Consider the following 26,013-nt stretch of genomic DNA (forward strand, 5'->3'; position numbering starts at 1 on the left):
CCTATAAGTACACACTGAAGCAAAACAGCCCACTTATCCCTCGGCCAGTCCTGACTTGCAGCAACTTTTTTGAAATGGAGAAAGTACTGATCAACATCGGTATCGTCAAATGGGGGAACCAGCCTAACCTCCTGGGTCGCCCTGAGCCCTCCACCTTGGTTCGGCATGGGCCCCTGCTCTGCCCTTATCTTCAACCTCTCCAGCTTGAATTCCCTTTCCCTCTGTTTCTCTCCTCGCTCCAACTGCCTCTCTCTCTCTTACTGTTCTAATTGTCTCTCTCTCTCTTGCCGTTCTAACTGTTTTTCTTCATGTTCTAGCTGCCGTACCCGGAACTCGTGCTCGAGTCTCAGTTTTTCAATCTGCACCTGTATTGCGTCTCCACCAGGTTTTCCCATAGATACCACCTCCAGCTCCCCTTGGGGAAACACACCTTTAGATACATAGTGCTTACGATAGCTCTGTGTATCTCCTCTCTCCTCATTGTCGACTTCTCCTTAACAAGATTCAACTGTTTGGCCACAGCTGCCAATTCCGCTTTCCTGGCATCCTCTAATGCCTCCAAGGTTGGCGCCTTTAGAAATTCCTCAATCTCCATTTCTGCTGTTTGCCTTTTCTTTCTTTCGGGAATTTTAACCTAATCAATTTATACCCCGTCCCAAATTTAGCGTTTGAAATCGCAGACGAGAACCCCACTTATGTTACGTACCCCATAACTGGGTTGCCAAACCTGCAGAAATGGACCACTTAGTTGGAGTCTGGATTACTGGAACTAAGAAAGTTTTATTAAAGAAATAAGCAACACAGTACTCTGATCGAAAGGATAATAAATGCAACAGTTCAGCAATGATAAACACGCATGTACACAGAACTAGGATAATAGGATCAATCAAGCTCTATCGCTGTCTAGGGGTAAATGACCAGTTTCAAGTGACGCAAAGTTCAGTTCAATTGAGTTCAGTTCAGTTCACAGTAATCACAGTTGTGCTGTTGGGGGGCGGTGGGGGGAGAGAGAGAACGAATGAATATTCAAATCGGATTCCAAACAGACCTTCGATATTCCTCGCAGTCAGCTTTCGGGTGAGCCCTTTGTAATGTCTTCTGAGGTCACCGACTGTGACCCCTCCGTTCCAGATACGATCGTTCTTCTGCGGTGAACCCGGCACCCATGCAAGGGCGGACACACACACAAGGTTACCGCCGATCCGTACCTTTCTTCTACCTTGGGCGTCTATGGCTGGTCTCGCGACCAGACCTCCAAAAACTCCCACCAACTAGTGGGAGGGCACACCGCTTTCAAGGTCTCGTTACCTCGTGGAGTCGTGTGTCTGTTGCCTTAGCGAACCTGTCCCTTTTTATCCCCCTGCTGGGGTATTGCCTGTCCATCACACTTCAAACAGTTCAGGGTTCAAAGCCCCCGGTCTCTGACAATACTCGGAACCGTGTCTCCTTTCCGTTAATCCCTCTCGTCTCTCATTAACATTTCTGAAGGTTCCCCCATTGTCCTCTTATCGGCATCAATCTTCTGATAACTGGCTTTTTTTTTGTCAGACATGTGACAACCCGTCCAGAGGTTGAGCTCTGGAGTGAATGTGAGGAACGCAGGGATGAGACGGGTTTTTCTGTGGAGGTGGATCAAATGAAGGAAAAGCCGATCAAAGTAGATCCAAGTGCTCCCAGCGCTTGGTGGAAGTGGGATGAATAAACCCTGGGATTAAACCTCTTCTCTCTCTGATCCACAGTCTACGGTCTGTCGGTGTCACAGCTGCTGGTGTTGAGCATCTCACCTCCGTTCTCAGTACAAACCGCTCACTTAAGGATCTGGACCTGGGTGGTAATGAACTGGGAGATTCTGGAGTGAAACTGGTGTCTGCGGCTCTGAGGAACCCGGAGTGTAAAATACAGAGACTGGGGTAAGTACCAGACTGTGGGGGATTGTGACAGATCATCACTCCATCGATCTCCAAATGTCCATGCTGCCCAAGTAACAGCCCTCACGCTGGGGTCGAATCACCTCCCCCTCTGCAAGTTTGTTTACTTCAGGTCACTGCATGTGTCTGGGGAGTGGGTCTGAGGTGGAATCAGCTCTTCAACACACTACAGGGGTCTTAGAGTGGGGCTGCCTTAATCCCATTCCCTGCTGGCAACACGGACACATTAGAGGTCTGTGGCTAGGAGTACAAGGCCTAGAGGGCTGCTCTGGGGCATCTTCACCCAGGTCCTACTGGTTCTTCCAAGCAGATTTGTGACATTCAGATCAGAAGGTATCATGGTGTTTATACTGACTGGTGTTTGATGCTGGACATTGGTGTTATCAGTAATAGTGGGGTTAATAAACACTGAGCATTACTGTGGGTATTGGTGAAAGTGGGATTAATAAACCCTGGGATTAAACTTCTCACCTCTCTCTGATCCACAGTCTGTGGTGTGTCGGTCTCACAGCTGCTGGCATTGGGGATCTAGTCTCCACTCTCAGTACAAACTGCTCACTGATGGAACTGGAGCTGGGTAGTAATGAACTGAGAGATTCCGGAGTGAAACTGGTGTGTGAGGCGCTGAGGAACCGGAAGTGTAAAATACAGAAACTGGGGTAAGTAGCATATTGTGAGATGGTGTTTCCAGTCACTCACACGGACACTGGTGACAGAAGTATATTTCTAGAGGAATACTTTCAATCTAGTGGTCATAATTCCATTTGTTTCAATATAATTATGGAGAAGAATAGGTCTGGTCCTTGCGTTGAGATTCTAAATTGGGGAAAGGCCAACTATGAATATATCAGCAAGTATCTAATAGTGTGGATTGGATTAGTTGTTGTCCAGCAAAGGCCTGCTTCTTAACTTGAAGGCCTTTAAAAGTGAAATTTTGAGACTGCAGAGTTTGTATGTTTCTGTCAGAATAAAAGTCAAGGCTATCACATTTAGGCAACCTTGGTTTTCAATAGATGCTGAGCCTGTGGATAAGAAGCAGAAGGTGCATGTCAGGTATAGGTAGCGATGAACACATTTTCTTCTACTACATGTGAGAATCTACAGAACCGAGACAAAACAGCAGTGAGGACATGGACCATATGTGGCTTAGGGAGGAGGAGATGTTTGCTGTCTTCAGGCAAATTAAATCCACGTGGCCTGATGAGGTGTTCCCTTGGACATCATTTCAGGTTAGTGCAGAAATTGCAGGGCCCTAGCTGAGGTATTTAAGATGCCCTTAGCCGTAGGTGAGGGACCAGAAGATTGGAGAATAGCTGATGTTGTCTGTTCTGTTGTTTAAGAAAGGCTCCAAAATAAGCTAGGAAATTATAGGCCGGTGAGCTTGACATCAGTAGTTATTGGAAAGTATTCTAGTTAAAGTCTGTCCCGAGCCTTTGTGGCCCATCAAGCTGGAGATTATACCGGTTTCTGTGGCGTGAAGCAACTGAGAGTATGAGACTCCGCCGCCCCGCCCCCCCCCCCGGATAGGACGCCAGTCTATTGCGAGGTTCCCCCCCGGATAGGACACCAGTCTATCGCGAGGTTCCCCCCCCCGGATAGGACGCCAGTCTATTGCGAGGTTCCCTCCCCGGATAGGACGCCAGTCTATTGCGAGGTTCCCTCCCCGGATAGGACGCCAGTCTATTGCGAGGTTCCCCCCCGGATAGGACACCAGTCTATTGCGAGGTTCCCCCCCCGGATAGGACGCCAGTCTATTGCGAGGTTCCCTCCCCGGATAGGACGCCAGTCTATCACGAGGTTCCCCCCCCCCCCGGATAGGACACCAGTCTATTGCGAGGTTCCCCCTCCCCCCTGGATAGGACGCCAGTCTATTGCGAGGTTCCCCCCGGATAGGATGCCAGTCTATTGCGAGGTTCCCCCCCCCCCCAGATAGGACACCAGTCTATTGCGAGGTCCCCCCCCCCAGATAGGACACCAGTCTATTGCGAGGTCCCCCCCCCAGATAGGACGCCAGTCTATTGCGAGGTTCCCCCCGGATAGGATGCCAGTCTATCGCGAGGTTCCCCCCCCCCAGATAGGACACCAGTCTATTGCGAGGTCCCCCCCCCCAGATAGGACACCAGTCTATTGCGAGGTCCCCCCCCGCAGATAGGACGCCAGTCTATTGCGAGGTTCCCCTCCCCCGGATAGGACGCCAGTCTATTGCGAGGTTCCCCCCGGATAGGATGCCAGTCTATTGCGAGGTTCCCCCCCGGATAGGACACCAGTCTATCGCGAGGTTCCCCCCCCCCCGCCGGATAGGACACCAGTCTATTGCGAGGTTCCCCCCCGGATAGGACACCAGTCTATCACGAGGTTCCCCCCCCCGGATAGGACGCCAGTCTATTGCGAGGTTCCCTCCCCGGATAGGACACCAGTCTATCGCGAGGTTCCCCCCCGCCCCCACCGGATAGGACACCAGTCTATTGCGAGGTTCCCCCCCGGATAGGACACCAGTCTATCGCGATGTTCCCCCCCCCCCCCCGGATAGGACGCCAGTCTATCGCGATGTTCCCCCCCCCCCCGGATAGGACACCAGTCTATCGCGAGGTTCCCCCCCGCCCCCACCGGATAGGACACCAGTCTATTGCGAGGTTCCCCCCCGGATAGGACACCAGTCTATCGCGAGGTCCCCCCCCCCGGATAGGACGCCAGTCTATCGCGATGTTCCCTCCCCGGATAGGACACCAGTCTATCGCGAGGTTCCCCCCCGCCCCCACCGGATAGGACACCAGTCTATTGCGAGGTTCCCCCCACCCCACCCCGGATAGGACACCAGTCTATCGCGAGGTCCCCCCCCCCCGGATAGGACGCCAGTCTATCGCGATGTTCCCTCCCCGGATAGGACACCAGTCTATCGCGAGGTTAACCCCCAGCGTTTGCTGGTATGTGTGGTTAAGTGCCTTGCTCAAAGACACAACACGCTGCCTTGGCCGAAACTCGAACCCACGACCTTCAGGTCGTGAGCCCAACGCCATAACCACTCGGCCACGCGCCACATGGAAAGTATTCTAAGGGACTGGATATTTGAGTATTTGGATAGACAGGACTGATTAGGGATAGTCAGCATGGCTTTGTGAGTGGTAGGTTGTGGCTAACCAATACTGGAGATTTTTGAGGAAGTCACCAGGAAAGTTGATAAAGGCAAGGCAATGGATGTTGCCTACATGGTCTTCAGCAAGGCATTTGATAAGGTCCCAACTGGGAGTTTGGTCAAGAAGGTTCAGTCTTCAGCATTCAAGATGAGATGGTAAATTTGATTAGACATTGGCTTTGTGGGAGAAGCCAGAGAGTGGTAGTAGATGGTCGACTCTGACTGCATGCCTGTGACTAGTGGTGTGCTACAGGGATGAGTACAGGGTCCATTGTTGTTTGTCATCTGCATCAATGATCTGAATGATGATGTAAAATGGATCAGCAAATTTGTGGATAACACCAAGATTGGGGGTGTAGTGGACAGTGAGGAAGACTATCAGAGCTTGCAGCTGGATCTGGACCAGTTGGAAAAATGGGCTGAGAAATGGGAGATGGAATTTATTGTAGACAAGTGTGATGTGTTGCACTTGGAGAGGACCAACCTGGGTCGGACTTAGGAAGTGTGCAGTAGGGCACTGCAGAATGCGGCAGAATAGAGTGATCTGGGAATACAGATCCATAATTCCTTGAAAGAGACATCACAGGTAGATAGCCTGTAAAGAAAGCTTTTGACCCTCTACCATCCCTTCATGGACGAACCTCGATCCTCTCACCTGCCCTCCCCCAACCTGTCACAGACAGAACTTCAGTACCCTCACCTATCCTCTCCCACCCAGTCATGGACAGAACCTCGGTCCCCTCTCCCACCCCAAAACGGACAGATCCTCAGTCCCTTCTCCCACCCTGAAACGGATAGATCCTCGGTCCCCTAACCCACCCTCTCCCACCCTGTCATGGACAGAACCTCGGTCCCCTCTCCCACCCCGAAACGGACAGATCCTCGATCCCCTAACCCACCCTCTCCCACCCCAAAATGGACAGATCCTCGGTCCCCTAACCCACCCTCTCCCACCCTGTCATGGACAGAACCTCGGTCCCCTCTCCCACCCCGAAACGGACAGATCCTCGGTCCCCTAACCCACCCTCTCCCACCCTGTCATGGACAGAACCTCGGACTCCTCTCCCACCCTGAAACGAACAGATCCTTGGTCCCCTAGCCCACCCTCTCCCACCCTGTCATGGACAGATCCTCGGTCTCCTCTCCCACCCTCTCCCACCCTGTCATGGACAGATCCTCGGTCTCCTCTCCCACCCTGAAACGGACAGATCCTCAGTCCCTTCTCCCACCCCAAAATGGGCAGAACCTTGGTCCCCTCTCCCACCCTGAAACGGACAGATCCTCGGTCCCCTAACCCACCCTTTCCCACCCTGTCATGGACAGAACCTCGGACTCCTCTCCCACCCTGAAACGAACAGATCCTCGGTCCCTTCTCCCACCCTGAAACGGACAGATCCTCGGTCCCCTAACCCACCCTCTCCCACCCTGTCATGGACAGAACCTCGGTCCCCTCTCCCACCCCGAAACGGACAGATCCTCGGTCCCTTCTCCCACCCTGAAACGGACAGATCCTCGGTCCCCTAACCCACCCTCTCCCACCCTGTCATGGACAGAACCTCGGTCCCCTCTCCCACCCCGAAACGGACAGATCCTCGGTCCCTTCTCCCACCCACTCCCACCCCAAAATGGACAGATCCTCGGTCCCCTAACCCACCCTCTCCCACCCTGTCATGGACAGAACCTCGGTCCCCTCTCCCACCCCGAAACGGACAGATCCTCGGTCCCTTCTCCCACCCTGAAACGGACAGATCCTCGGTCCCCTAACCCACCCTCTCCCACCCTGTCATGGACAGAACCTCGGTCCCCTCTCCCACCCCGAAACGGACAGATCCTCGGTCCCTTCTCCCACCCACTCCCACCCCAAAATGGACAGATCCTCGGTCCCCTAACCCACCCTCTCCCACCCTGTCATGGACAGAACCTCGGTCCCCTCTCCCACCCCGAAACGGACAGATCCTCGGTCCCTTCTCCCACCCTGAAACGGACAGATCCTCGGTCCCCTAACCCACCCTCTCCCACCCTGTCATGGACAGAACCTCGGTCCCCTAACCCACCCTCTCCCACCCTGTCATGGACAGAACCTCGGTCCCCTCTCCCACCCTGAAATGGATAGATCCTCGGTCCCCTAACCCACCCTCTCCCACCCTGTCATGGACAGAACCTCGGTCCCCTCTCCCACCCCGAAACGGACAGATCCTCGGTCCCTTCATCCATCCTCCACTGAAGTTGGGTGAGACGAGAGACCCGGGTGAAAGGTGAAAGGTGTAAGTGGAACTTTAGAGGGGAAATTCTTCACACAGAGGGTGGTGAAAATGTGGAATGAGCTGCCAGCACAAGTGGTGGATGTGAGTTTGATGACAATATTTAAGAGATGTTTGGATAGGTATATATATGGGAAGTGTATGGAGGTCTATAGTCCACATGAAGGTCTATGAGACTGGACAGCAACCAAATCAGCACAGACGGGCTGAAGGGCCTGTTTCTGTGCTTTAGTGCTCCATGACTCCAAGACCGGTCTTCCATCGGGCCACCAATACTTCTTGCACTGGCCCACAATTCTTCACACGTGTTTGATCCAGATATACACGTGTCCAATTTCAGTGACATCCTTGGCACAGGGCATCAAGGACTGCCAGACCCACCCTCAGCTCTGGGTTAATACTCCAGTCCTGGGGTAACACACACACAAAATGCTGGAGGAACTCAGCAGGCCAGGCTGCATCTAGGATACGAGAACAGTCGACATTTCGGGCCGAAACCCTTCGACGGGACTTGAGAAAAAAGCTGAGGAGTAGAATTAAACGGTGGTGGGAGGGGAGAGTGAAAGACCAGGTGATCGGTGAAAGCTGAAGGGGGAGAGATGAAACAAGGAGCTGGGAAGTTGATTGGTGAAAGAGACAGAAGGCCATGCAACAAAGAGAAGCGGGGAGGAGCACCAGAGAGAGGTGATGGACGGGCAAAGAGACAACGTGAGAGTTGGAAATGGTGAAAGGTGGGAGTGGGGGCATTGCTGGAAGTTTGAGAAGTCGATGTCCATGCCATCAGGTTGGAGGCTACCCAGGCGGAATATAAGGTGTTGTTCCTCCAACCTAAGTGAGGCCTCATCATGACAGTAGAAGAGTCTGTGGATTGACAAATCGGAATGGGTATGGGAAGTGGAATTAAAATCCGTGGCCACTGGGAGATCCCACTTTTTCTGGCAGACGGAGCATAGGTGCTTGGCAATCGGTCTCCCAATCCATCCTGGATGGCACCGAACAAAGTTTATGACCCCAACAGACTCAGGTGAAATGTCGTCTCAACTGGAAGGACTGGTTAGGGCCCTAAATGGTAGTGAGGGAAGGGGTGTAGGGGCAGGTGTAGCATTTTGTTCCATTTGCAAGGGTAAGTGTCAGGAGGGAGATCAGTGGGGAAGGATGACTGGACAAGGGAGTCTCTTAGGGAGCGATCCCTGCAGAAAGCAGAAAGTTGGGGGGAGGGAAGTATGTGCTTGATGCTTGGTGGTTGGAGGTGGCGGAAGTTTCGGAGAATTATGTGCTGGACGTGGAGGCTGATGGGGTGGAACCCTATCCCAGGTAGGGTGGCAGGCAGGTGGGTAAGAGCAGACGTGCTTGAAATGGAAGAGAAGCGGTTAAGGGCAGCGTTGATGGTGGAGGACAGGAAGCCCCTTTCTTTGAAGAAGGAGGACATCTCCTTTATTCTAGAATGGAAAGCCTCATGCTGAGAGTAGATGCGGTGGAGACAGATGAATTGAGAGTGAGAGAAGCGGGTGGCGTTTGTACAAGCAACAAGGTGATAAGAGGCACAGTCCAGGTAGCTGTGAGAGTTGGTGGGTTTATAATAGATATCAGTAGATAAGCAGTCTCCAGAGATAGAGACAGGTTGTGAAGGGGAGGAGATGTGTCGGAAATGGACCAGGTAAGTCTGACAGCAGGGTGGAAGTTGGAGGCAAAGTGGATGAAGTCGACGAGTTTACATGGGTGCAGGAAGCAGCACCAATGCAGTCGTTGATGTAGCGCAGCATTTTCTCTTGTTTGTGATCCAATCCCGTGGTAGGTGGTCAGAGAAATCCGGGTCAGCAGGAGATTTATCACTGGGGACAGTATCAGGATGATGAACCGACTGCTCTCTCTCTGATCTCCAGGCTGTGTCGTGTTGGACTCTCTGATTATGGCACCCAGGATCTTGTCTCTGCTCTCAGTCGAAACCGCTCAGTGACAGAGCTGGACCTGGGAGCCAACTCCTTCTCAGACCGATGTGTCTCCGCTCTGCAACAACTCACTCTGAAATGCAGGAGTCTGAAGCAGATTGAGTGAGTGTTTCTGTTACGTTTAGTGAGATAAATCCCTGGGTTTCTGTGGTGATATTTGTGCGTAAGTGTTGTAGAAATATTAACCCCAGTGCCCTGTTCTTGACACAGTTGTGTAATCTGTTTGTTTCCTCCTTATTTTTCACTCTGTCTCAGGCTGCAGTGGAATTTATTCATCTCAGACAAAAATTATCTTTTGAAGTCACCAGAGGGAACAGGAACTGGAGAGAGATTGACAGTGTGACTATCTCAGTGTATCTTCTCCTTCGCCACCATGTTTCTGAACGAGCAATGAATCCATGTACACTACCTCAGATTTTTGCCTCTTTTTACACTCATACAATTTTATATATATTTGATTGTAATTTATTGATCTATTATTTATTGCACTGTACTGCTGCCACAAAACAACAAATTTCATGGCAACTGCCAGTGGTATTAATCCTGGGACGCTCGGCATTGGGCCACAAGGGGACAGGGACAGTCTCACCAGGTGTCCCTGGGGCTGGGCTGAACCAGGGCAGAAATCTCTGGAGGTGGAACGGCAGTGTAGTGGGATTGGATTTGTTACTGCCACTGTCACTCATAGGGCCCCTGCCCTCTGATGTCAGTGTTGACTCGAATAGGGGCAATCTTTTTGGTAACCCTTATCTCCGGAAATTCAGTGCAATTAGCAAACAGGGATAAGAAAACCATTCACTGTTGGCTTTCTGTCTCTCTTTATCCCTTCCCCTACCACACGCATCCCCTCTCCCTCCACCCCTCCCCCATTCTTCATCCTCATCTCTCGTTTGTTATTCTTGTAGCATTTAATAAATGATCAAATTCAACAAATTTCATGCTGTATTCCTGACTTCTTGGCTCAAAAACATTAGGATCCAACTGATGGACTCCTCACACAAATGCTGGGTGGAAAGGTTTGAGAGCCCAGTGGGATTCAAACCGAGGGCACCTGGTTTACAAGACCAAAGTTCTTACCCCTGAGCTAAGGATGCTCCTGTTGACTCAGCTCCCTATCTCCCCTCTCAGTATCCTCAAGGACAAGGGGTGAGAGATTACCTTACCATCTGGAAGCAGGGAGGCGCAAGAGAGTCATTCTGCCCATCTGCCCCTGGGCTAGCCCACTGAGGGAACAGCAGAGCTCAGCCGCTCGTTTACAAGTCTAGTAAACCCTTGAGCAATGGAGACTCCTGTACAACATTCCTGTCTCCCATCTCACTACTGAAGAACACAAGGTTTCGGGAAGTTTGTGATTTTGTTCCTTGGAGTGTAGGAATCTGAGGGGTGACCTCACAGAGATGTATAAAATCCTGATGGGTTGAACTTTTATTTGGAACTATTTATTTTACTTTTATTTGTGACGGTACACCCGGAGGTAACTTGAATGATTATGGGGAGAATGTACAAACTCCTTACAGACAGTGTTGGGAATTGGACCCGGGTCACTGGTGCTGTCATGTGCTTTGCTAATCCTTAAGCCCTACCGTGCAACCCTTGTATAGTACATTCCTTTTCCCCAAGAATCAGAGGGCACAGACTTATGGTGAGATGAGAGAGGTTTTATAAAAACCCGAAGGGCAACCTTTTCCACGCAAAAGGTGGTCCGTACCCGGACCTAGTTGTGATATGAAGTGGATGTGACAGGTACAGAAACTACATTTTAAAAAATGGTTGAGTGGATGGATTAGAGAGATCTGGGCCCAATGTGCACAAGTGAGAACTTCGTCAGAATCACAGCTGACATGGATGAATTGTTCCCATGGTGTTAACCCCAGTATGCTTTCCTCATCTTCCTCGCATTGCAGTGAGAATAAATCGCTGCATGGAGTGATGCAGAGATACAGCACAGAAAGAAGCCTTTCAGCCTGACGAGTCCCTGCTGATCATCAACTACCTGTGTATCCTCAGAACAATAAAGGCTGATATCTTTACCGAGATTTTTATTGGCAAGATAATTGTAAACTATGTATTGGAGAAATGAAGATGAAATTAAATTTGAATCTGTGTTGTGAATTGTGCGTCAGACTGGAGTCGGGATCAAACCCGCGACTCCAGGGTTTGGAGATGATGTGACGTGAAAGTGGGCGTGGCTGTGATCCCGTCAGTCACAGAGCCCTGTGTGACGGGGTCCTGAATTACCCCTATGAACTGTGCTTTTGAAAAGAGAGAGAGAGAGTTGTTCAACACCAGACACCTTGCTATTAAGAGAGGGAGAGGCAAAAACAACTTTGAGATGGTGTTATGGTTTCTCTGCAGCATGTTTACACTTTGCAAGGACACTGGCAGCTTCCAAGTTCAAACAGAGAGAAGGGAGGAGCTGCTTGATGGACAGCTGGTGTTCAGCACAGTGAGATAAATAGAAAGTCAGCTGTTAGACCTACAGATGCATGGTTTTGGACACTGAAACTCGGGCATTTACAGTCAATCCAAGAAACAATAGACCCAACAGGACTGACAAACAACCAATGTGCAAAAGACAACAAACTGGCAAATAACAACAATCAATGATAAACTGCTGTTGGCCAGAAGAAACTGCGGTACACAATTAGTGGATTTGATGAATCAAGGACACGGGAGGCAGACAAACCATTTGTCTTTGTTCCCCACCCCCTATTTTGTAGACTCTGAACTGATTCTTCCTCTGGGACAATCTAATCAGAGCAATTGAATGTAGACACACGAAGTTTCAGCTAATGACCTGCCACACCAGAGATCATTCTCTGTTGAGTAGCTACTTATTGAATAAAATGCCAGGCCGACCAAAGAAGCCATCTTTAATCTCGTTAAGCTCCATCTGGGTCACCTCATAAATGGTTTGAACCAGTCTGAATCTGAAACCAGAAATGCACAAGGCTGGGGTGGGCAGAGCCAGGAAACAATGTTGGCTGTAGCCCTGTGCAATGACCAGTTAGAAGATGACTCAGGTAGGTCAGGTGACCTTGAGCCAATGGGATGGAGATCCAATGGTTCAATTGACGAGGAGCAGTGTAAGACTCAGGAGCTCCAAATACGCAAGGGCGATAACTCTCCAGCAACCAGTGACCAACCGTCACGAATAAGGAGGAGCCCATGGACACGTGGAGATCGGGACCACGAGGAGCACCCGGCCAGTGTGTACTCCTTTCCTGGGCAATACTTTTTTCTTTCATTGACTGTTCATGGAGGGTCAGGGATCCTAGTAGTTTGGGAACCCACGTGTTTTTTTTAATTGCAACAATGGAAGTTATTTGTCGGTAAATACAGATTGTCTGTGTGTCGCTGATCATTATTACAAGGAGTGATTCTTGTGACACTGTTCTCCTGTGACAGTGTGTCATGGTGATGTGTACAATGATGGGGAGGCCGTTAAGAAAGGACGTATCTGTCGTATCTGTTAGAGTGATTTTTGGGTTCAGGACAGATACATTTAACAATTGACTTTGGCTACTTTTTTTTAGACTATGAAGACACGCAGTCCTCTTTTAATGTCATTTAGTAATGCATACATTAAGAAATGATACAATATTTCCTCCGGTGTCATATCACAAAACACAGGACAGACCAAGACTGAAAAAACTAACAAAACCACATAATTATGACATATAGTTACAACAATGCAACAATACCATAACTTGATGAAAAAGTCCATGAGCACAGTAAAAAGTTCAAAGTCTCTCAAATGTCCCACATCTCACGCAGATGGGAGAAGGAAGAAAAACTCTCCCTGCCATGCCCGACCACAGTCCGAATCTGAGTCATCCGAAAACTTCAGGCCTCCGATCAGCTCTCCGACACCGAGTACTGAGCACCATCTCTGTCTGAATGATTCGACCTCAATCTCGGTCGCCAACAGCAGGCAAAGCCAGGGATTTTGAGGCCTTCCCTCCGGAAGATTCCCGACCGCGCAGTAACAACAGCAGCGATCTGGCGTTTCAGAAATTTCTCCAGATGTTCCTCTCTGCCTTCACATCTATCTCCATCAAATCAGAATTGTCCACGGCCCCTATTTAACGGGTACGGTGTCATTTTTCACCGGAGGGCTGTGCACGCGTGGTGCGCTGCTCTCTCTCCTCCCGCCAACTGGTCTTTACATCTGAAAATGTATTGTGCATTTACCTTGGAGTTTTGCTCCGAACAATTGTTTCCTAAAAGCTGTGAATCCCAGTCCAGGCAATGCTGATTAAAATTCATTTGGGGGTCTGGCAGGGAGGTGAATCAGGAGGTGTGAAGGTTGTATGTAGTCTCAAAGAAAGCATTGTCCATAGGTAGTAAATATGGAGTTGTCCTTTGATGTTTGATGCGTAAAATAGCAAGCCCCATGTTGGGCTAGCAGACCTTTTCCCCGAAAGCTTATGGATTAAATCGTTTTCTGGCTAAGTTTGCGGATGACACCAAGATAGGTGGAAGAGCAAGAAGTGTTGAAGAAACGGAAAGGTTGCAGAGAGACTTGGTCAGTTTAGGAGAGTGGGCAAAGAAATGGCAGATGAAATACAATGTTGAGAAATGTACGGTTGTACATTTTGGAAGAAGAAATAATTGGGCAGTTTAATATTTAGATGGGGAAAATTCAAAAATCAGAAGTTCAAAGGGACTTGGGGGTCCTCGTGCAGGATACCCTAAATGTTAACCACCAGGTTGGATCAGCAGTAAGGAAAGCGAATGCAATGTTGGCATTCATTTCAAGAGGAATAGTGTATAAGAGTAAGGAGGTGTTGATGAGGCTCTTTGGGGCACTGGTGAGACCTCATTTGGAGTACTGTGTGCAGTTTTGGGCCCCCTATCTTAGAAGGGATGTACTGATGTTGGAGAGAGTTCAGAGAAGATATACGATGATGATTCCTGGAATGCAAGGGCTAACATATGAGGAGCGTTTGTCGGCTCTTGGACTGTATTTATTAGAGCATAGAACAATGAGAGGGGATCTCATAGAAACATTTCGAATGTTGAAAGGATTGGACAGAGGAGATGCGGAAAGGCTGTTTCCCTTGGTGGGTGAGTCCAGGACAAGAGGCCACAGTCTTAGAATTAGAGGTTACCCATTTAAAACAGAGATGAGGAGAAATTTTTTTAGCCAGAGGGTTGTGGATTTTTGGAATTTATTGCCACATACAGCTGTGGACGCCCGATCATTGAGGGTGTTTAAGGAGGAGATTGATAGGTATCTAATTAGCCAGGATATCAAGGGATATGGGGAAAAAGCCGGAAATTGGAACTGGAATGGAGAATAGTTTAGCTCATGGTGGAGTGGCGGAGAAGACTCGATGGGCTGAATGGCCTACTTCTGCACCTTTGTCTGGTAACCTTGTGAAAGCATCTCCACATGATGCCTGCTGTACCTTGTTCTGTCGAAATAAAGAAGCTGCTTTGTGTCTCCCAGTAATTCTCTCTGGTGACTTCATTCACTCAACAGCAGTATCCACTACGTTTTGTGGAAGTTTCCGGTCAAGAGCGTTGCTCCAATATTCGCGTTATTTCAAGAGGACTAGAATATGGGTGAGAAGAGGTTTTAGTGGACTTCAGTGACTTCATCCAGTTCATCTGCAAAACAGTTTACATCTCCTCTTCCCTTTTTTTTGCTTTCTAAGGTGGCTAGGGTCCTGTTGGAGTCTGTGATCTACAGCTGTGCTCAGACTATGGTTCTTCACGGGTGGTGGGTTCTGGATCTCAGAAACCACTGAGCAGCCGGGCATTTCGGCATCTCCAGGCCTGGAAGCCACCTGCCTTCAGGGTGTGGAGCCAGTGGATAAGGCAATTATCACTATCTCTGTCTCTCTATTCATATCTCGTCTGCTGGTTCTCAAGTTGGGGAACTCGTATAAAATGATGCTGTAGATAGTAACATCGAAACAGCGAGCTGTCGGTCTCCCCTCCTGCTATGGTAGGACCTTTCATAGCATCTCCCCCCTTCCCCTCTCCCCCCTTCCCCTCTCCCCCTTCCTCTCCCCCCTTCCTTTTCCCCCCTTCCTCTCCCCCTTCCTCTCCCCCCTTCCTCTCCCCCTTCTTCTCCCCCTTTCCTCTCCCCTTTCCTCTCCCCCTTCTCTCCCCTTTCCTCTCCCCCTTCCTCTCCCCCTTTCCTCTCCCCCTTCCTCTCCCCACTTCCTCTCCCCACTTCTTCTCCCCACTTCTTCTCCCCCTTCCTCTCCCCCCTTCCTCTCCCCCCTTCCTCTCCCCCCTTCCTCTCCCCCTTCCTCTCCCCCTTCCTCTCCCCTTTCTCTTCCCCTTCCTCTCCCCCCTTCCTCTCCCCCTTCCTCCCCCCTTCCTCTCCCCCCTTCCTCTCCCCCTTCCTCTCCCCCCTTCCTCTCCCCCCTTCCTCTCCCCCTTCCTCTCCCCCTCTCTCCACTTCCTTTCTCCTCCTTTCTCTCTCCACTTTCTATACTCCCCTTCTCCTTTTTATCTCTCCCCATCTTTCCTCTCTCTCCTTCTCTCCCGCTCCCTTTCTCTTTCCCCATTCTCTCCTCTCCCTGACTCTCTTCCTCCTCTCTCTCCTGCTCTCTTACTGCTCACTGACAAACCTTTTTGCCACCAGATCCATAGTTGCCCATCCACCATTCCCTTCCCAAAAAGCAGACACCTTCCTACTCCCTGTGCTTTCTCTCGTGTGGCCTCCTGCGTTGCAGCCAATTCTCGGACCTCAGGCAAAACCTTCAAACAGTTATTCAGATCATTATCTCATTGCTGTTTGTGGGATCTTGCTGGATTTGAAATGCCTGCCTTCCACTGAAGGGAGAGGCAGTGGGTATTCTGATGCTGTGAAAGGTGTACACCGTGTACGTTCTCTGACATTTAAATTCAGCTATTGAAAAGCAAGGATGCAATGCTGAGACGATATATTGAACTGGTAAAGCCTCAGTTGGGGTGTATGGGATGTCTAGGGAGGGGTAGCACCTCTGGTGGGGGGCCTGCCATGCCCTTTTTCAGGGCAGCTCGTCCACCTTTGGTCCCCACCTGGCGCTCAGCTCTCACCTGTGGCTCCAAGTAGTCGTAGCACACACAGCGGCCACACCCTGGTAAACCATCTCGGCAGACGGGCCAAACCAGGTGAGGGTAGCCGACGGGTCTTCGACCCTCAGTGAGGTAGGGGATCTGCCTATCCCAGCGTGTGAAGTCTGGCCCCAGCAGATTGAGCGGAGGAGACCGATTAATGGTCCAATGGTCAAGAAGGCAGGCCACCAGGTGTTGGTGGAGCGCTAAGAGCAGGACAGGGCACTTAGACATCCTGGTCATCCAACGCAAGAGATGGTGTCCTCTTTAAACTCACCCGGCAGAAAGCAAAGGCAAACCGCTGCTGTGACCTGCCACGTACGTGATTTCCCAATATGTCAGAGCGTTGTGGAGGGAAATCATCCGCCAACTGGAAATTCCAGATGTGACCTATGATGACGACGACGAAAGCCTCGGACTATTCAGAGCAGTTAAATATTGAAAGGCGTAGATAGAGTGGACGTCGAGAGGGTGCTTCCTCTAGTGGGGGAGTCTCAGACCAGAGAGCACAGCCGCAGAATAGAAGTATGTCCCCTTAGAATAGACATGAGGAAATTCTTTATCCAGAAGGTGGTGAATCTGTGGAATTCATTGCCACCGACAGCTGTGGAGGCCAAGTCATTTGGATACATTTAAAACAGAATTTAATAGGGTTCCAGATATAAAGACCCAGTTGGCAGTGTGAGAGAGAATAAGTGGCTGGGGTACAGGGAAGTGGGGAGAGGGGGTATTGGGCTGGTGGGATTTCTCCCTACAGATGTGATGTGATCGGGACAGGATCCATTTACTTATCTAGTTATGAACTGTAAATCCCTGGTGAGAGGGAATAAACCGGCAGGAACAGAAATGGCAGAGGGTGAAGTGTAAATTAATTGAAATTACCGTTGTCAATACAATAATTTTACCACCTTCATTAGTGTGTTCTCTTTAATAAATACTGATGTTGGAGATGTAAATGTTGCAGCGTTCTGGTTTTCCGTGGGTTCAACAGCAGCTGGGAACAGGGAACCCTGAGCTCTCGGATCCCCCGTCTCCCAAACACTGTTGTTTCAGTGTTGCTGTCACCCTGTGTCTCTCAGGTTGTTGTGGAAACAGCTCTGATGGAAGTGTGATCCCTGTTATGTCAGAGAGAGGGAAATTACTTCAGGGTCACTTTGGTAACAGTGTTTCTCACTCTGTGTTTAGTGAGGAGGACAATGAACCTGGAGATTGGGGAATGAAACTGTTGTCTGAGGCTCTGAGGGACCCGAAGTGTAAAATACAGAAACTGGGGTAAGTACCAGACTGTGAGTCTGTTGATCTTTGTGTGAGTAAAGTTCCAATAATGTCCCAGTTCTGTCCTGATGAACCCCTGCATCACTGTTCAAACCACTGATGGTCACCTGGGAGATTTACACTGAATCTGTTTGTTTCTCTCTTCTGTTTCCTCTCGGTCCATCAGGTTGACAGCTGATCGTTTCACATCTGATTTTGAGCACTTCATCTCCACTCTCAGTACAAACCACTCACTGAGAGAGGTGGAGCTGGACCTGAGTTACAATGAACTGGGGGATTCAGGAGTGAAACTGTTGTCTGAGGCTCTGAGGAAGCTGAAGTGTAAAATACAGAGACTGATGTAAGTACCAGACTGTGGGGGAATGGGGATGATCATCACTCCATCGATCTCCAATTGTTAATGCTGCTGCAGAGCCCCAGTAACAAGCTCTCACCTCGGGCTCCATCAGGTCCACTCACCTCCACCTGTTTACAGTGCAGCCTGTTCATCTCAGGTCACTGCGCGTCTGAGGTGGAATCAGCTCTTGAAACACACTACAGGGTCGATCGCTGTGGGATTAGAGTGGGGCTGCCTTTACCCAGTTCCCTGTGGAGACTCAGACACAACAGGAAATTACTGAGCAGTTGGGCACCGTCAGTCCCATGGAGGAAGGTGTGACAGAACTTGGACCCAGACCACAAAATGTTCAGGGTCAGATTGTGTGTCGAACATTTCTCACTGATGGATTTAAACTTGATTCAGTGTTTTGGTAACTTTACTTCCCCAACCTTTGACCTGGAGCTGGTTTAATATTATCGCTGAACGGTAAACCATTGCAAACCTCAGCTCTCAGTGTGGGGTTTGGAGAATATGCTTGCTGAGATGAAACCAGTTTTCAGTGTGGGTGTTTCCCCGAGGCAGCATTGTGTTGGTGTGGTGACCAGGTTGGGATGTACAGTTAACGTAGATGGTGAGTGGAGTCCACCGAGTTTGGTTCTGTTGGCACAGAATGTCTGGACAGGCAGAGAGGGAGTTGTGTCGTCGTGTGACAACCCGTCCAGAGGATGAGGTCTGGGACTAATGTGAGGAACACGAGGACGTGCTGGGTTTTTCTTGTGGAGTGGAGACAGGGTGACGGGAAGCTGGGAGTGTGGGAGGTTACACTGCCTCACTGTGATTCAGTACAGAGCACAAGGTCCAGAGTGGTGGTGTACTGTGGAGTGGGGCTGGGATGTAGAGGGTGAACACAAATATACAATGTCCCCTGGGTTCTGCCATTTGTTCTGGGGAGATTTGAGTGTTTCCAGTTCAGAAGGTGCAGTGATGTTTATACTGACTGGTGTCTGATGCTGGATATTGGTGTTATTGGTAATTGTGGGGTTAATAAACACTGAGCATTACTGTGGGTATTGGTGAAAGTGGGTTTAATAAACCCTGGGATTAAACTTCTCATCTCTCTCTGATCCACAGTCTAGATTCTGTCAATATCACAACTGCTGGTGTTGTAGATCTCGCCTCTGCTCTCAGTACAAACCGCTCACTGACAGAGCTGGACCTGGCTTATAATGAACTGGGAGATTCAGGGATGAAACTGGTGTTTGAGGCTCTGAGGAACCGGGAGTGTAAAATACAGAAACTTGAGTACGTACCTGACTGTGAGACATTGGGACAGGCCATTTATCTCCACAGCCCAAACAACAGGCTCTCAGCTCACACTCCATCAGGTCCACTCACAAGTTCAGTGTTAAAGTTTATTGTTCTGGGCAAATATATGTGTAAAAGTTATGAAAATCAGCTTTTTGTAGCAACGGTATAGATCATTGTAAACATATCAGACATTAATTACACAAGCATAAATTACACAGTAAAGATAATCATAACCACATTTAGCAATGTGAGTGAATCTAGTCTGAGATGGAATTAGGGTCTTTCAGATCAGTTCAAGAGAAATGATGGGAGTGGAAGAAGTTGTTGTTGAATCTTGGAATGTGGGTCTTCAGGCTCCTGTACCTCCTGTCTGATGCCAGCATCGAGAAGAGCGAATTGCCCAGATGGTGTGGGTTCTGGATGATGGATGTCACTGTTTGAGACCTAGAGACATGGAACAATACAGCACAGGAACAGGTTACTCAGCCCTCAGTGTAGTGCCGAACCAGGTAAAAAGCAAATCAAAATCCCCCAAAGACTTATCCCTCCTTCTTACAAAATGTCCATATCGCTCCATCTTCCTTACTTCCATGTGCCTATCCCAACGTTACTCAAAAGCCTCTAATTGTAAACGTCCACGAGGGTGGGGCAAAATGTACCCGAGATGCAACCTCTTGTGCTCCTGGGCATTGAAGTTTCACTCCAGGCTGTGAAGCAACTGGTCAGAATGCTTTTCTATGTACATCTGTGGAGGTTTATCACAGTTTGTGATGACATACCAATCTCCTTAATCTTCAAAGAGAGGGTAGCATGTGTTCTTCATGATTGCCTCTGTGTTCTGGGCCAATGAGAGACATTGTCACCCAGGAATTTCCTGCTGCTCCCCCTTTCCACCACTGAACCTTCAGGGAGGACTGGTGTTAGTCTGCCTGACTTCCCCTTCCTAACGTCCACAGTCAGTTCCATGATCTTGTAGATGTTCACTGTGAGGTTGTTCTGATAACACCACTCAACCAACTGACCTATCTCACTCTTGTACACCTCCCCATTAGCAAATGTGAATCTGCCAACAACAGTTCTGTCATCGGTGAATCTGCAGGCAGCTTCGGTGCTGTGCTCAGGCACAGAGACGGTGGTGTAGAGAGAATAGAGCAGGGGATGAAGCACATAGTGCTCAGGTTTGCCGGTGTTGATGGGGAGTGAGGAGGATGAGGAAGTCAAGGATCCAGTGTGAGGGACAGAGGCCCACAAATTGGTGATAGAACAACAGGCTGACTTATATTTCCAGTTGTCTGGATCATCCAGAACAGGGATGAGAAGGTATCTGCTGTGGACCAGTTGGGGTGACAGGTAACTTGAAGGAGGTCAGTTCCTCACTGAATCAGGAGTTGATTTAAGACTTCTGTGAAGGTCGTAGTGTTTTCATCGCAGCCTTTCTCCTCAGGTCATGGTGTGTGTCTGATACGGAACTGGCTCTTCTGACAGACTACGAGGGCTGTGTGTGTGTAAGGAGAGTGGGGGTGCCTTTATCCTTCTGAGAGAAACAGAGTCAATAGGACACTGTGATCTGCACTGCAAGGCTGAATATGTTGCAGACAGGAGAGTGTGATCTGTGGTAGACAGAGTATTCACAAATGAACAATGTTTCCCACGTTTCTGCTGTTGGTTCCGATGTGAGCTGAGTGTTTCTGGGGATCATGGTGTGGTAATATCTGATGCTGAACATTGGTGTTATCAGTAATTGTGTTAACAAACACTGATCACGACTGAAAGTGGGATTAAATTTCTCATCTCTGTCTGATCCACAGTCTGGAGTCTGTTGGTCTCACAGCTGCTGGTGTTGTGGATCTCACCTCCGTTCTCAGCACAAACCGCTCATTGACTGAGTTGGACCTACGTGATAATAAACTGGGAGATTCAGGAGTGAAACTGGTATCCGAGGCTCTGAGAAACCCAAAGTGTAAATTACAGAAACTGTGGTAAGTACCAGACTCTGATGCATTGGGACAGATCATCACTCCATCAGAGTCCCCAGCCTGAATAACAGGCCCTCACCTCAGGCTCCATCAGATCCACTCACAAGCTCAGTGTTAAAGTTTATTGTCCAAGGTGTAAATGTTATGAAAATTACTTTTTGCAGAAACAGTACAGAACATCACAAACCTGTCAGACATTAATTACACAAATTTAAATTAACATTAAGTTTACATAAATTACACAATAAAGAAAAACAAACAAAACCACATTTTGCAAGTTGAGGGAATCCAGTCTGGGATGGAATGAGGGACTTTCAGATCAGTTCAAGAATATGAGGCAGTGGGAAGGAGCTGTTGTTGAACCTTGGTATGTGGGTCTTCAGGCTCCTGTCCCTCCTGTCTGAGGGATTGGCCCAGATGTTGTGGGTTTCTGATGATACAACCAGTCAGAATGTTTTCCAGTGTCCATCTGTGGAACTTGCAATAGTCTGTGATGACATGTCACTCATTTTCTAAGACATTGGCTCACTTCCTTCATGTTTGCCTCTATGTTCTGGGCCCAGGAGAGATTCTCTGAGATGTTGTCACCCAGGAACTTGCTGCTGCTCACCCCTCCCTGAGGACTGGTGCTCGTTGGGGTGGTAGGTGAATTGAAGGGGGTCCAGATCCTTCACCAATGCCTTTGAATGAAAAATCCTATGAAAGTTAATGGATTCAGTCCAGTACAACACGGATCAAGCCCTCAACTATTGCGTACATCTACGTGCATCGCTGTCATAAGAAAGCAGCATCCATCATCAAAGATCCTCACTGCCCAGGCCGAGCTCTTTTCTCACTGCTGCCATCAGGTAGAAGGTACAAGAGCCTCAGGCCACGCACCACCAGGTTCAAGAACAGTTACTACCCCACAAACATCAGGCTCTTGAACAAAAGAGAATAACTACACTCGTCTATTGAGATGTTCCCACAACCAATGATCTTCCTTTAAGGAATCGTTATCTTCTTATTTCATTCTCTCGTTATCTTTTGCTATTTATTTATAGTTGCATTTGAAAAGTTTGTTGTCTTCTATGCTCTATTTGATATTTCATTGATGCTGTTATAATTACCATTCAATAGATTAGCTGAGTATGCCTGCAGGAAAAAGAATTTCGAGGTTGAGAATTACAGCGGGACATTGATAGGATGCAAAATTGGGCTGAGAAGTGGCAGATGGAGTTCAACCCAGAGAAGTGTGTGGTGGTTTATTTTGGTAGGTCAGATATGATGACAGAATATACCATTAATGGCAAGTCTCTTGGCAGTGTGGAGGATCAGAGGGATCTTGGGGTCTGAGTCCATAGGACACTCAAAGTTCCTACGCAGGTTGACTCAGTGGTTGAGAAGGTGAACGTGCATTGTACTTCATCAATTGTGGTATTGAGTTTAAGAGCTGAGAGGTAATGTTGCAGCTATATAGGACCCTGATCAGACCCCACTTGGAGTACTGTGCTCAGTTCTGGTCGCCTCACTACAGGAAGGATGTGGAAACCATAGAAAGGGTGCAGAGGAGATTTACAAGGATGTTGCCTGGATTGGGGAGCGTGCCTTCTGAGATTAGGTTGCGTGAACTCAGCCTTTTCTCCTTGGAGCGACGGAGGATGAGAGGTGACCTGATGGAGGTGTATAAGATGATGAGAGGCATTGATTGTGTGGATAGTCAGAGGCTTTTTCCCAGGGCTGAAATGGCTAGCATGAGGGGGCATATTTTTAAGGTGCTTGGAAGTAGGTACAAAGGAGATGTCAGGGGTATGTTTTTTACGCAGAGAGTGGTGAGTGCGTGGAATGGGCTGCCGGCGATTGTGGTGGAGGTGGAAACGATGGGGTCTTTTAAGAGACCCCTGGATAGGTACATGGAGCTTAGAAAAATAGAGGGCTATGGGTAAGCCCAGGTAGTTCTAAGGTAGGGACGTGTTCAGCACAGCTTTGTGGGCCGAAGGGCCTGTATTGTGCTGTAGGTTTTCTATGTTTCTATGTTGTATGTGGTGACGTGTATGTACTCTAGTAATAAAATTTACTTTGTACTTTGATTTGAGACCTGAAATGCCCAGAGTGTTTTCAATGAAGCCTGTTCACCTCAGGCCAGATTGTCTGAGGCCTGGGCTTGAGGTGGAAACTACACTGGCCGTGTGTGTGTTGGGAGAGTGGGGCTCCCTTCACCCACATTCCCTGTGGTGAAATGGAGACAATCGGACACTGTGATCTGTCCTATTCTCTCCATGTGACCACAGGGAATGTGGGAAAAGGGAGCCCCACTCTCCCAACACACACACGGCCAGTGTAGTTTGCACCTCAAGCCCATGCCTCAGACAAGTGGAGTGTGATCTGTGATATACAGTGTATCTGCAAGAGTGCAATGTTCCCCAGGTTTCTGCTGCATGTTCCTGTGTGAACTGAGTGTTTCCAGAGTTCAAGGTACAGTGATGTTTATATTCACTGGTGTCAGATGCTGGATGTTGTTGTGGGGTTTAGTAAACACTGAGCAATTCCCTGGGATTAAATTTCTCATCTCTCTCTGATCCACAGTCTGGTGTCTATCGGTCTCACAGCTGCTGGTGTTGTGGATCTTGCGTCCGCTCTCAGTACAAACTGCTCACTGATGGACCTGGACCTGGGCGATAATGAACTGGGAGATTCGGGAGTGAAACTGTTGTCTGCGGCTCTGAGGAACCCAGAGTGTAAAATACAAAAACTGGTGTAAGTCCCAGACTGTGAGATGGTGTTTCTGGGTATTAACACTGTACACTGGGGCAGGTTTTCCATCAGGACAACAGCAGTTCCGTCTCACTGACCCGTGATCCTTCACACACGTCCAACAGCCATACTCTGTGTCTGGCTCACACCGACAGAACCTTCATCTGCTCTACAGACTGTGATGCCAATGGGCCCTGTGTCACCATAGTGAGGTGTACGTGGGTATCCAAAAGGGCAGTGGGCACTTCTTCAGGTTCCCCCAGTTCACAGGCTGGAAACCTGTGGCAGGGTAAAGCTGGCACAAGTCTGGTGATTCCTGTGGGATCTGTGGGCAGGGGCAGTGACTGGGGGAACAGTCAGTGACTCTTTTCACTGGAGTTCGTGCAGCCCTGTGGGTCTCACTGTTTTCAGCTGTGAGGGTGGGAATGTATTTTATTGTTCCCAGATCTTGTCATTCCCAAGTTTTACTGAGTGTTTGAGAGACTGACTTCATAACAATTTAAATTCCCTGATAGTACGGTCTCACCTGTTCAAGTCAAGTCAAGTCAAGTCACTTTTTATTGTCATTTCGACCATAACTGCTGGTACAGTACACAGTAAAGACAAGACAATGTTTTTCAGGACCATGATGCTACATGAACAATACAAAAACTACACTGAACTACGTAAAACAACACAAAAATTACACTAGACTACAGACCTACCCAGGGCTGCATAAAGTTCACAAAACAGTGCAGGCATTACAATAAATAATAAACAAGATAATATGCACAGTAGAGGGCAGTAGGTTGGTGGCAGTCCAGGCTCTGGGTATTGAGGAGTCTGATGGCTTGAGGGAAGAAACTGTTACAACATAGTCTGGTCGCGAGAGCCCGAATACTTCGGTGCCTTTTGCCAGATGGCAGGAGGGAGAAGAAACCCTACTGTCAGTTCAGCCAGACACAGAGGATCAGACTGTTACCATAGCTGAACATCCAGGAGTGTCCTAGTGGAAAGTTGTGGAGGGAACAGTGTGGATCCACAGCAGATGATGGGGAATTTGTGGTCAGCAGGAGATCTGTCAGTGTGATGAACAAGCTCTGGGAATCCCCTGAATCCTCTTATTTCTCTCATTTGCAGGCTCAGTTGGACTGGACTCACAGATTCTGGCATTGAGGATCTCGTCTCTGCTCTCACTACAAAACACTCACTGAGGGAATTGGAACTGGATTGGAACAGACTCACAGACCAATCTGTCTCTGTTTCCCGCCACCTTATACTGACCCACTCATGTCTCAAGCAGATTAAGTGAGTGTTTGTGGTAACGTCTCGTGTGATTAAATATCGGTGAGCCCCTTGGGTGAGATTTGTCTGGGAGTGTTGTTGAAATATAAATTTCTATCCCCTGTTGCTATCACTGCTGTGTAATCTCAAACAGACGAAAGTTCTGGAAAACTAAAGCAACACAAAATGCTGAAGGAACTCAGCAGGTCTGGCTGCATTGATGGATAAGAGTAAACAGTTGAAGTTTCAGGTGAGATCCTTCTTCGAGGATTCCTGATGAAAGGTCTCAGTCCAAATCATTGACTTTTCCATAGATGCTGCCTGACCTGCTGTGTTCTTGCAGTGTTGTATACCCGACTGAGCAGACTGTGGGTCCTACATCCCTGTGCACTGGGGACAGATCAGCACGCAGTCCAGATCTGATTCCCTCTGATCCAACATCTGTGTTGTAATTACACCCAGTAACTGTACAGCCCTCCCCACCATTGAGCACGTCTCCCCGAAACGTTGTCGCAGGAAAGCAGCGTCTATCACCAGGGACCCCCACCCCCACCACCCAGGCCATGCTCTCTTCTTGCTGCTGCCATCAGGAAAAATGTACAGGAGCCTCAGGACTCACACCATCAGGTTCAGGAACAGTTATTACCCCTCAAACATCAGGAAGGAGGTACAGGAGCCTCAGGACCCACACCATCAGGTCCAGGAACAGTTATTACCCCTCAAACATCAGGAAGGAGGTACAGGAGCCTCAGGACCCACACCACCAGGTTCAGGAACAGTTATTACCCCTCACCCTGAGGCTGTCTACA

General features: G+C 49.0%; 1 protein-coding gene across 1 annotated transcript in view; it reads left to right on the plus strand.

Annotated features, from left to right (window-relative positions):
- LOC134339912 (ribonuclease inhibitor-like) overlaps positions 1–25,232 on the plus strand; it is a 35,066-nt gene extending 9,834 nt beyond the window's left edge. Inside the window, exons 9-17 of the mRNA XM_063036698.1 lie at positions 1,740–1,910; positions 2,417–2,587; positions 9,206–9,373; positions 17,516–17,602; positions 17,772–17,945; positions 19,056–19,226; positions 21,041–21,211; positions 23,774–23,944; positions 25,061–25,232. Coding sequence (XP_062892768.1) covers positions 1,740–1,910; positions 2,417–2,587; positions 9,206–9,373; positions 17,516–17,602; positions 17,772–17,945; positions 19,056–19,226; positions 21,041–21,211; positions 23,774–23,944; positions 25,061–25,232 — 1,456 coding nt within the window. The remainder of the gene's footprint in view (positions 1–1,739; positions 1,911–2,416; positions 2,588–9,205; positions 9,374–17,515; positions 17,603–17,771; positions 17,946–19,055; positions 19,227–21,040; positions 21,212–23,773; positions 23,945–25,060) is intronic.
- Positions 25,233–26,013: the final 781 nt, after the last annotated feature.

The sequence above is a fragment of the Mobula hypostoma genome, chromosome 31, assembly GCF_963921235.1.
Source record: "Mobula hypostoma chromosome 31, sMobHyp1.1, whole genome shotgun sequence".
NCBI classification, from domain to species: Eukaryota; Metazoa; Chordata; class Chondrichthyes; order Myliobatiformes; family Myliobatidae; genus Mobula; species Mobula hypostoma.